Source organism: Castanea sativa, chromosome 2 (assembly GCF_040712315.1).
Source record: "Castanea sativa cultivar Marrone di Chiusa Pesio chromosome 2, ASM4071231v1".
NCBI classification, from domain to species: Eukaryota; Viridiplantae; Streptophyta; class Magnoliopsida; order Fagales; family Fagaceae; genus Castanea; species Castanea sativa.
The window spans coordinates 46,771,773-46,784,012 of record NC_134014.1 but is presented as its reverse complement, the minus strand read 5'-3'; the positions used below and the strand labels follow the sequence as shown (position 1 = coordinate 46,784,012).

Here is a 12,240-nt window from a genome sequence, read left to right as displayed (position 1 = left end):
TTGTTTAAACATAATCTTGCGTTTTTTTAGTTTTGAAACTTAACTAGTACCTTTTAATTAAAGTTTCCTATGAAAATTCAAATCCACCACTCTAAACTATCAAATTAAAAAAAAAAAAAAAAGTGTTTTCCAAATAATTTGCTCATAACCCTCTACTTCACTTAGAGGTTAAAAACAAAGCAGTTGAATTGCTCGGTAGGCTAGTAATGCCAACACTTATTAATTTACTTGCTACTGTTTTTTTTTAAGGGAAGTATATATCCTCTTTACCAAAAAGGAAATTTGTTTAAATGATATAGGCCTTAGTGAAGATGTCAAAATGTGTAAGCAAACCTAGGTTATATGTTTAAATGAAACCTAACTTATTACTAGTGAAAAAAAAAATTCAAACTCTATACCTAGATGCTTTTAAGTAGGGATAGAAATGAGGCAGAATGAGGTTGGATGATTCAAGAGTGCCTTGTTCTCATTTTATTCCCTCTTTAGGGTAGGAAAAAAGTGTATGGGACAAATTTGGTGTGGAGGTTTGGAGGTAAATTGTCATCTCTAATGTGGTAGTTTCAACATTGATAAGGTACGGATGAAACAAAAAAGTGATTGGGCAATCAAGAGATAGAGAGTGCACCCTTGACTTGTCCCAAAAAAGTGTATTTTAGAGATAATAACAAAATATGTAAAAAAAATAAAAATGTGTTTTGGAGTTTTTCTCATTTAAAGATTATACACACACATTTGAGCATGGTAAGTGTTGATGCAAACACAATGATAATGGAAATAACACAAAGAGAAACTGAATAATACTTCTGAATTTTATTAATTTAATTTAAAGAGAGAAATTACACAACACTATTTGGACTGAGGTGCGGCACTTGCTCTCTTTAAGGAGATTCAAGCCCCTGGTTAGCTAAACTTTGTAACCGGTGCAGACCGTTTCTGACTTGTTTCTCCCAGGATACAACAGCCCAACATGTGTTGTATGGCTATAACAACCTTTGTACAAAGTGTTCAAGCCTAAAACTCCACAAAAAAGAACACCCTTTCTTACCAAAAACCTCTCTATTTTTTTTAGTGTATACTGTAGTAATTTGGATTAGGTTTGAATGAGTCTATTTATAGGCTCAATGGGCCTCACGAAATTACTACCCAAAATAATCTGATTAATTAGGTCCATTATTATGATGTAGTGGGTGTTACAAGATTAATTGTTGGATATTATTCAGATGGGCTAGAGTTACACAATTAATGGTTAGATAAGGAGTTTCTGAAGAATGAAAAGGCCTAAACGAATAGTCCATTAAGTGGGTTAATAGCTCTTCATTTTCCATAATAAAAATGGAATATTAATTCAGGTCATTTACTCACCGACGGATATGGTAATTACTCTAAATGGGCTATCAAGTAGGAGGATCCAAGAGGCTGATTCATTTCCATTTTTGACACCTCCACCCTTCACCTCCCCCTTACGCACGTATTTGGTCCAATATTGAGACAATTCATGTTAGCCCATTAATCACCACAATTAAAAAGAACAAAATAGTCTCTCTCCTTTTCAATGTGGGATTAAACATTTTCACTAACTCCTCATCTTTCATATTCACTCCCACATCTTTTCATTTATGTCATAACATATATTCATTTTAATTATTTAATATTAAAATGCTCCAACAATCCTCCACTCATTTTAATATTAAATTTTTTAGTTAAAGAGAGATTACCAGACAAAGATGGGTCACTATGCATCATGAAGGTGTGCTTTGCATTGAACCTTCACTTAATAAAACGGCGATCTCAACTCCAAATTCGTAGTGGTCTTCGGCTTGAACTAAGACTACTTTAGGGAAATTAAGCGTCACTGCTTACACATAACAACCCAAGTGTTGACATGAGCTTTTATAGCTAGCACTTTACGGCCGTGTGCTGATCCCAGTTTCATAAGTGTATTTGAGATTAAGTCCAAATCTCATAGGGAGTAGCCCCACCTCCACACTCACATAGGTGAAATTTTGTCAAGGGTGCTCCTGTAATTCTGACACCCCACTCATACGAGCTACAAATTTCATTAAAAGTTTTTTACTCAACCTCTCCACATTACAGGATAAATGCACTTACATCATAGGGATGAACAATTAAAAAATTATTCACAAAATAAATATATAATGCATTTCTTACGACCATCGTATGATTTGTTTTTCCCATTGAACCCAATTCTTAGGATCTCTGGTCCTTAGGTTGGGTATCCTCATACATGGCTCATGATTCTATAAACTTTAGTCTCATCCCCCTCGATGTATTCCAGACTCTATCTTTTGTCAAGGCCTTAGTAATTGGATTAGCAAGTTTATCATTAGATTTAATATAATCCACAGTTATGATGCCACTACTCAAATAAGATCGCACGGTACTGTGCTTTCTTCTAATAGGTTTGGATTTACCATTGTAATAATGGTTTTTAACTCTACTAATTGCGACAGTGCTATCACAATGAATTAATATAGGTGGAATTGGCTTTTTCCAAATTAGAATTTCATATAACAAATCTCTAAGCCAATTTGCCTCTTCATTAGCTGAAACTAATGCTATTAATTTAGCTTCCATTGTTGAATTAGCAATTATTGTTTGCTTTTTAGATTTTCAGCAAATAGCACCACTACCTAAGGTAAAAATATAACCAGTGGTAGAGAGAGAACCACCTGACAAAGTATTCCAATCAGCATCACTAAAAACTTCAATCACAGCAGGGTACTTTTTATAAAATAGGCTATAGTTTTTGGTAACAATTAAATATCTCATAACTCGCTCAATAGCTAGCCAATGATCTTTACTAGGTTTGCTAGTAAATCTGCTTAGCACTCCTACTGCATATGCAATGTCAGGTCTAGTACAATCAGTAGCATAACGCAAACTACCAATGACACTAGCATAATCCTTTTGATTAAAAATCTCATTATCATTATTCACAGAAAATAAATGAACACTAGAATCAAAAGGAGTAGCTACACTTTTGTGATCATGAAAATTATATTTTCTCAACATAATGTGATAGATCAATAAATATTCCATCACATGTTTTTGTAATTTTCATGCCCAAAATAAAATTAGCCTCACCAAGATCTTTCATATCAATATGGCTTTTAAGCATATTTTTTTGTCTCATTTATAACATGCATATTTGAGCCAAAAATTAACATATCAACCACATAGAGGCTAATAATAATGAGTAAATTATTCCATGAGTTAGAATAAATACGTTTATCACATTCATTTTATTTATAACCATTCTCAATCATGTAGGAATCAAACTTTTCATACCACTGCTTAAGTGCTTGTTTTAAGCCATATAAGGATTTAGTTAGCTTACATACCTTGCTTTCTTGTCCAGGCTCTACAAAGCCTTCAGTTTAAGCCATATAAATCTCTTCCTCTAGGTGCCCATTTAGAAAAGCAGTTTTTACATCCATTTGATAAATTTTCAAATCAACGATTGTAGCAATAGCAATTAACAATCTAATAGATGTAATTCTTGTTACTGGAGAAAATGTATCAAATAAATGAAGATCAGCTTTTTGTTTAAAGTCTTTTGCAACAAGTCTAGCTTTAAACTTATCTATTAATCCATCCGGTTTCAACTTTTTTCTAAGGAGCCATTTACAACCTATGGTTTTACAACCCGGTGGAAGATCTACTAACTTCCAAATTTTATTAGAAATTAGAGATTCCATCTCATCATTTACAGCCTCTTTCCAAAATATAGTATCAGGTGATGTTAAAGCCTTTTTTAAATTTTAGGAATTTTCCTTAACGTTAAAAACATAATAATCAAGACCAAAATCCTTTTCAACTCTAGCTCTTTTACTCCTAGGTTCCATTTAAAAATTTTCTTGATTTTGTAAATGTGAAGTAGAAGAACTAGGTTGTGACAAAATATTTTCTTCACCCCCACTATTTTTTAATTTAAAAGAAAATTTTTCTTCATGAAAAATTGCATCACCAGATTCAAAAATTATTTTGTTTTCAAGATAAAAAAAATATATAGGTTGCACTATTAATCATATAACCAAGAAAAGTACAAGTAGTAGCTCTTATACCTAATTTAGGTATTTTAAGGTCAGTAAGCCTTACATAGCAAGACAACTCCATACTCTCAAATATCCCAAATTTGATTTATGTCCTTTCCACATCTCAAAAGATGTGATATGTGACTTTTTATGTGGCACCCTATTCAAAACATGACATGTAGTTAAAATAGCTTCACCCCAAAAATGTAAAAGTGCACCAGATTCAATTAACATGACATTTGTTAACTCAATTAAAGTTCTATTTTTTCTTTTAGCCACACCATTAAAAACAGGTGAATATGGTGCAGTAGTTTCATGGATAATTCTCAAAGACTGAGCAAATGAGTTGAATGCACTTGATTTATACTCACGGCCTCTATCACTTCTTATTCTTTTTATTTTTCTATTGAATTGGTTTTCAACTTTTTTTTTAAAAATCTTGAAATTTTTCAAAAGTATCACTTTTATTTTTCAACAAATAAATAGTTGTATATTTTAAGAAATTATCAATAAAAGTGATAATATATCTATTTCCTCCACGAGTTAAAATTGCCTCAAATTCACATAAAGCGGAGTGAATTAACTCAAGCAATTCGGTATTTCTTACAACACTTTTATGATGCCTTTTTGTAATCTTAGCTTGACTACAAGTTTCACATTTTTCAAAATCTTTTGACAGTCTTGGAATTAATCCTAAACTACTCATGATTCCCACATATCTACTATTTATATGACACAAACGAGCATGCCAAAAATTAATAGAAGCAAGCATATAAACTGAACTGGTAGATACTTTATCATTCTCAACATTCAATTTAAACATTCCATCATAGGCATAACCCTTGTCCACAAATAATCCCTTTTAGTGATTACATAATTATCAGATTCCATAATTTGCTTGAAACCAACCTTGTTAAGCAAAAAACTTGACATCAAATTCTTCCTCATGGACGGAGTGTAAAGTACATCTTTCAATATTAGCACACGTCCAAAAGTAAATTTCAATTCAACCTCACCACTCCCAAGAACCTTAGTTTTGTAAGAGTCACGAAGCATAATAGTTTTTTCTTCTTTAAAAGAAGTGTACAACTTGAACCAATTTTTGTCATAGCAAACGTGCCTATTAGCACCAAAATCTGCCCACCACCCTTCAACATTTTGCACCATATTGATGTCTATAATCATAGCCACTAATGGCTCTTCGGTTACGTTAGCCTGCAGGACAGATTCACGTTTCCGAAACTTGCAAAATCGAGTAATATACCCACTCTTGCCACAGACAAAACAGGATCTATTAAATTGATCTTGTGAAGGGGGTCTTCGATTCTTATTGTAATTTTAATTCGAGTTTCCCCTTCCTTTAGGTCTATTATTATTTTTAAAGGCTCTCTTTTTAGGCTTCAATTGACCATTTCTAGGAAAATGATTTTTGGGCATATTATTATTAAATGAAATTAGGTTTACCTTTGTGGTGGAATTACCATTGTTCTCTTGTGTCATGAGTGCATCTTGTCCTCTTACCTCCTCCTCTACACGGATGCGTGTGATCAAAATCTCCAAGGATGTCCCTTTTGTTTGTGCCGCAAAGTCTTTTGAAACTCTCTCCAAGATTGTGGTAGTTTATCAATTATGCCAACTACCACCAAATTCTCTCCGATCTTTATGCCTTCGGATCTCAATTCTGCTACAATCATTTAGAAGTCTTGTGCTTGATCCACCACCGATTTTTCATCCACCATTTGGTAACGGAAAAATCTACTAGCAACATACTTCTTTGCACCTGCCTCCTCGGTATCATACTTGCTTTGTAAAGCTTTCCAAATTTTCTTGGCAGAATTATAAGTTGTATCATAATAATTATAAAAATTATCAACAAGACAATTCAAAAGATAAGAACGACAATTGTATTCATCTTTTGTATACTTATCTATTTTTTCTTGATGGTGAATATATTCTTCCTCACTCATCTAATCGGGAGGAGCCTTTGACGAATTCTTCTCAGTGAGGATGTAGGCGACTTTGAGAAGGCTCAAGTAGAAGAAGACCTTTCCTTTCCACCTCTTGAAGTGGGCTCCCTTAAAGCGAAAAGGGCTTGTTAAGATCTCCAACAGGCTCATTTGGTTTCTCTTGTGTAGGCTCCATGTGGTGAATCTCCTTAAAATTATTGGTGCAAACACAATAATAATGGAAATAACACAAAGAGAAACTAAATAATACTTCTAAATTTTATTAATTTAATTTAAAGATAGAAAATACACAACACTATTTGGACTGAGGCGCGACACTCACTCTCTTTAAGGAGATTCAAACCCTTGATTGGCTAAACTTTGTAACCGGTGCAGACCGTCTCTGACTTGTCTCCCCTATAATTCAACAGCCCAACAAGTGTTGTATGGCTAGAACAACCTCTGCACAAAGTGTTCAAGTCCAAAACTCCACCAAAAAGAACACCCTTCTTTGCCAAGAACCTCTCTATTTTATTTTATTTTTTAGTGTATACTGCAGTAGTTCGGATTAGGTCTGAATGAGTCTATTTATAGGCTCAATGGACCTCACGAAATTACTACCTAAAATAATGATTCATTTCCATTTTTGACACCTCCACCCTTCACCTCCTCCTTACACACGTATCTGGCCCAATATTTGAGACAATTCATGTTAACCCATTAATCACCACAATTAAAAAGAACAAAATAATCTCTCTCTTTTTCAATGTGGGATTAAACATTTTCACTAACTCCTCATCTTCCATATTTACTCCCACATCTTTACATTTATGCCATAACATTTATTCATTTTAATTATTTAATATTAAAATGCTCCAACAGTAAGGCAAGCAAAACTCATCCTCGCATTGTTACCTTTTCAAATGAGGAAAATTCGTTCAAATCAGGGCAGGTAGTTTTTGCCATTACTATTGAGCAGGTCTTCTATTGCATTTTCTCCACCCTATAAAAGTTGAACTAATATGTGATAACGTGTATTGGGTTGCTGTCAAAAATGTATGTACACACATATGGTGGTCAAAGAAGAAAACAACACCACATCATATGTGAATTGGGTTGCTATTATCAATGGCCCAAATTGGCACTCTAATTTGAACTCACTCAATGCTGATTGATGCTCAACTCAAATTTTCTATTTTTTAATCCAATTTCTTTTCCTTTTTTGTTTCTTTTGATCAAACGTGTTAACCAAGGAACAACTTTTTTTTTCTTAGAAAAAGAAAATAAACGAGGAACATATTGATGTTGGAAGAAGATTTGACTAGTAGTTGTGGAGTCATAGTGGTGGTGTATGAGAAAATTTCACTAATTATTGCCAGGCAAAAATGCAAAACTGACCCTCTAACTTTCATCCTTTTTCACTTCAGTCCTTTAACTTTCAGTTTTGTCAATTTAGTCCTCTAAATTTCAATTTTTTTCAATTCAGGGCTTTGTTACAACTCAATTAGTGGCTGCCGTTAGAACTCTTGAAATGACGCCGTTTTGCTTTTTTTTTTTATTTTTTTTTATTTTATAAATTCGGAATTAAAAGAGAATAATAAAAATCTGAAAAAAGAAAAGAAAAAAAAAAAGACATTAAAGGGAACGGCGTCGTTCCCCTTCCCTTGAATCAAAACTACATAGTGCACATGTAGAGCACCCAAACCCCCAAATCTCAAAAACTTCTTTTTCACACACTCTTCACAAACTCATCACTCAACTCTCCATGGAGTTTTATGAAGGAGCTTGCGAGATGAAACTATTCCAAACTCTCAAAGGCCAAACTGACAGTGTATGGAGCCTCGCTTGGAACCCGGCCACGGGCACAGCTAAAACCCCTCTTGTCTTCGCCTTTTGCAGTGGTGACAAAACCGTTCGAATCCACTACTAACCCAATTCAATTCCTGATTATTCCTACTCTCACAAATAGAATTCCACAAAATGATTACCAAATTCCCCTTCTCAACTTATTTAAGTTATTTATAAATAATTTTTTTGAAGGATAAAAAGAATCTTCAGCCTTGACTCTTTGCAATGAGTAATGGACAAACTAAACCAGGTTCACTGGTTCAGGCTTTAACCAGAGGAGAAAGAGGATCTCTAAACTCAGCTACAGTATCATCGAAGTTTGAGCTCGGCCACTGAGAAAAACCGATCTCGCCGTTCGTGGCTTCTATGTTTTGCTCCCTCTCTCTATCCCTTTCTTTGTGTTTGGTTGCTAAGAAAAACCTGCAGAAAAATGAAAACATATTGGAGATTTAGACAAACACAGAGACAAATCGAACAAATCCTTCTCCCTCTTCTTCTATTCCTCTTAAAACTGCAAGCTCCTTCTTTGTTTTGTTTTGATTTCGGGGGACGTCGTTCCCCTTAATGTTTTCTTTTTTCTTTTTTTCTTTTAATTCAAAATTTTTTTTTAAAATGCGAAACAGCTTCATTTCAGGTGTTCTAACGGCAGCCATTAATTGAGTTGTAACGGAGTCCTGAATTGACAAAAATTGAAAGATAAAAGACTGAATTGACAAAACTGAAAGTTAGAGGACTGAAATGAAAAATGGTAAAAGTTAGAGAGTCAATTTTACGTTTTTGCCTTATTGATATATACGCTGAGTTATACACTGAGTTATACATACTTTAACTATAAAAATACAATTTCAGTTATAATTATAAAATGATGAAAGGTGCTATACTCAGTTGGAGCATAGAGAAGATCCAACGGCTGCATTGTGAGCCACGTGTCACACCGTTTATTAAACCTCATAGAGCTCTCGAAATTCCTGAGCTTACTGAATCGCGGATCCCATTATTCCAAGTAGAGGTAATATAATAATATATTCTCAGACAAAAGAAAAAGAGGAGACTTGCCCAGGTGACTCTGTCGTACAAGGTTCCAATTTCTGTGTGCAAAGAGAGAGAAAAAAGAAAAAAGAAAAAAAAAAAAAATCCTTTGAACCAGTTTGAAACATTTGGTGAGCCAAAAGATGGAAACTCTAAGAGTGGGATTCGCTGAAGTGGTTTCTAATGTTGCTGGGCATACAGATACAGTGGTTGGTAATGGTACATCATCCGCTTCTACAGAAAGTTCAAGCAGTGCTAGAGCTTGGTTTCAATGGGGTGGAACCATCTTTGCATTGTAATAAGTTCTAATTCCGCTACCCATCTTTGTTTATAGTTGATTTCTCTTTAGGAAATTTACTGGGTTGGTTTTATATTTGTATTGTATAGCAGTGGTTTGGGTGATTTTGATGTATGTGTTGAAAAGAAGTAGAAAAATGCAAAGGTTGAGGCATGTGAGTGATTAAATTAAATGCAAAACACAGCTTGATGAGTTGCTTTTTTTTTCTTTTTTTCTTTTTTTTCCATTTTTGTTAGATAAATTATTAAATTCACCGTTCCCTAACAGATTAAACTCTCGGGACAGTAGCTAATTTATCAGAAAATGTAGGTGGTATTACAACATCGTAATGAAGTAATGGAATTTTAAAAATTCACACGGTTCGTTTAGGTAAACTCCTTAGGTGTTTTACCTTAGTTTTCCTTCTCTATTAAATTCAACTATGTGACTGTATTGACTAATAATCATGTGTAGCTTTTGGGTTGGAGTACACATGGTAAGTTTGATCTAGATCAGGTCAAAGTATTTCCCTGTATTAAGAATCGATGTGTGTGCTGTAACTTGCTTTTCTTTTTCTTTTTTTTTTTGCGTATTTTGTTTGTGTTTAATGTTTATCACAAACAATAGTAGCTTGGTTGAGTATTAGTTTCTTACAGTGCATAATCCAAATGATGATTGAGCAGAAATTTGGTTTATGCTACATTCTGTGTCAGGGTAAGACTGCAAAATACTTCTAGAAAAATCATGGACTACTGTTGGTACTGGACTTGGAGATCTAATCCAATACACAAAGCTTGAGCATTTCTCTGGAGGAAGAATATTATATTATAGTAATAGTTCCCAAAAGCTGCTTTTCAGTAAAAAGGCTTGCTATTCATGTTTCATCCATCTCATTTTTTGTTCATGCTTCCATTAAATGGCATACTGAATATTATGGTCTCATTGGTACATGTTAGATTTTGATATATTCCTTAAATTCAATGCTCACTGAAACCACCATAGCAATAATATGATATATCCAAGTGTCAGCTTTATATTTTGGTTCTGTTTTCATGAAGAACATTGGGACTTTTTACATTTAAGGTGGTCTGTGAAATTTAAAAATTGGTGCCAGTCTGTTGTTTTTGTATTTCTCTTATCAAAAGTTTCATATTGTATCTGTCTTTGTCCTACAGGTTTTTGTTGATCTTGAACCGAACAGGCCGCAGATCATCTCTGCAAACCACCCTTCTAGTATTATATCTGGTTACAAGTTTCCCAACTGCGCTATTCAAAATTTTAAGGTGCTTTGCAACTCTCTATATGTTACATTATTTGCTTTAGATCCTTGTCCTGCTATTAGATTTACTAAAATTGTTAATCTAAATATGCAGAGGACAAATTGGTTGTTGGGTTGCCTTTCTTGCTATTGCAGCAAACCTCTACTTCCCTCAAACCTTTCCAGGTATAAATCTATACTGGACTACAACAAATCAATTTATTCATTATGTCCATTGTATAATTGCATTACAATTTTAAATTTTCTGCTCTGATTATGTATTATCTATCTGTGCAGTTTCTCGTTTTCTCCTATTTGTTATTATACCTGATTGGCTGACTGATAGACTGCGAGATGGCATTGTGAGTGGTATCGTTTGTCTAATAATTGGAGTTTCACTAGTTATTACTGAGGTTAGAGGAATTGGAGGATTGGGTAATTGTCAATGTACTTTCCACTGCTTTGGTTGTTGTCTTGGTATAGCTTTTCTGTTCTTCTTTACAATACTGTATTTGTGCTCGGGAACTTGGTAGAGAAATTGTTTTCCTGGGAGGGGCACATACCCGATATAATGACCTATTAGATCATGTATGTTGCTTCACTTTTCGATAATGCTCCCAAAACAATGCCTATGGTTAAAATGATAGAAGATTTCTTCCTGAGCTTTCTCTGGCTTCCATAATGATAATATTTTCTTGACCAATGCTGGCAAATGTCAACTACTTTTGTGTTTTGCCCTCTTTTTTTTTTTTTTGGGGGGGGGGGGGGGGGGGTGGGATTCTGGTGTTACATTTGAAAACAATGAGATTCAAAATAAGTAATTCAAGCCCTATTTTTATTTCAAAAATTTGTGCTAGTGTTTGCAAGAATTTCAATTCAAGATTTTGGCTCTTGCTTTAGTGCCAGGAATAATAACTTGAACAGTTCTCAGCATTGAGAGGTCACCACTGTTGGGGGTTGTGACAGAAGACTTAGGATCCTTGGAAGCTGATGTGGGGAGACCTGTTCCCATACTTGGAGGGTCTCTTTTTTCTTTTCTTGGTAGAACTTCAATAGAGATGTCAAATAAGAGTGCAACAACAACAACGACAGACAAATAAATAAAACAACAAGGTACATATTAAAATTCTACCTTTGCCTTATCTACTGCCCTGTAGACACGAAAAGTTGTTTGTGTGCATTTGCCTAGCAGCTTCTGCATTATTGGAAGTTCTCGTTTAGAGATGTCTGGGGTCTAACCTCCTACATCCTAATATAATTTTCTCCAATATTTTCTGGATAGCTGGGATATATTAGGCTTATAAAATCTCTCTCTCTCTGATGCCATTTGAATGGATGAGTAAAATTTTGGGTGTCAGATTTGATAGATCACCAACTGCCACCATATGCTCCAAAAAGCCTTGCTGTTCTTTCAGTAGCTCAGGCATGCTTTATGGCCTTAAACTTGATAGTGATATTTATGAATGTGGCAATACGAAAATTTTATATGTAATTCATATCTTGAAGGGTTATAATGATATAACTGGTCTAAAATAATGCAGGCATGGAACTACCTATTCCTGTATATTGAGCCCCATGCTTATTTTCCTTATAATTGCTCCCAAAAAAATACATGTGGTTTAAAATATACAAGGTATTTCTTGAGCTTTCTTTGGGTTCTAAAATTGTAATGAAGGGAAAATTACAATTTGTCCCGTTGTGATTTGTCCCTATCACAAGTTAGTCACAAACTTTCAATTGTTGCATTTGACCCTTAAGGTTTTGACTAAAATGAAATCATTAAGTTTCCATCCGAAGTACCCCTTATGGATTTCATTTTAATCTAAA

General features: G+C 34.2%; 1 protein-coding gene across 1 annotated transcript; it reads left to right on the top strand.

Moving 5' to 3' along the window:
* Positions 1–8,889: 8,889 nt before the first annotated feature.
* On the top strand, positions 8,890–11,085 carry LOC142624037 (cold-regulated 413 plasma membrane protein 4-like). Its single transcript, XM_075797537.1, has 4 exons — positions 8,890–9,173; positions 10,331–10,438; positions 10,529–10,599; positions 10,711–11,085. The coding sequence occupies exons 1-4, from the start codon at positions 9,022–9,024 to the stop codon at positions 10,944–10,946; spliced, it is 567 nt and encodes a 188-aa protein (XP_075653652.1). The 5' UTR covers positions 8,890–9,021; the 3' UTR covers positions 10,947–11,085.
* The last annotated feature ends 1,155 nt before the right edge of the window (positions 11,086–12,240 follow it).

Coding starts and splice junctions, on each gene's coding strand:
- LOC142624037 (XM_075797537.1), top strand. CDS start 9,022: ATGGAAACTCTAAGAGTGGGATTCGCTGAAGTGGTTTCTAATGTTGCT. Junction 9,174..10,330: donor GGTGGAACCATCTTTGCATT/GTAATAAGTTCT, acceptor TTTGTCCTACAG/GTTTTTGTTGATCTTGAACC. Junction 10,600..10,710: donor CTTCCCTCAAACCTTTCCAG/GTATAAATCTAT, acceptor CTATCTGTGCAG/TTTCTCGTTTTCTCCTATTT.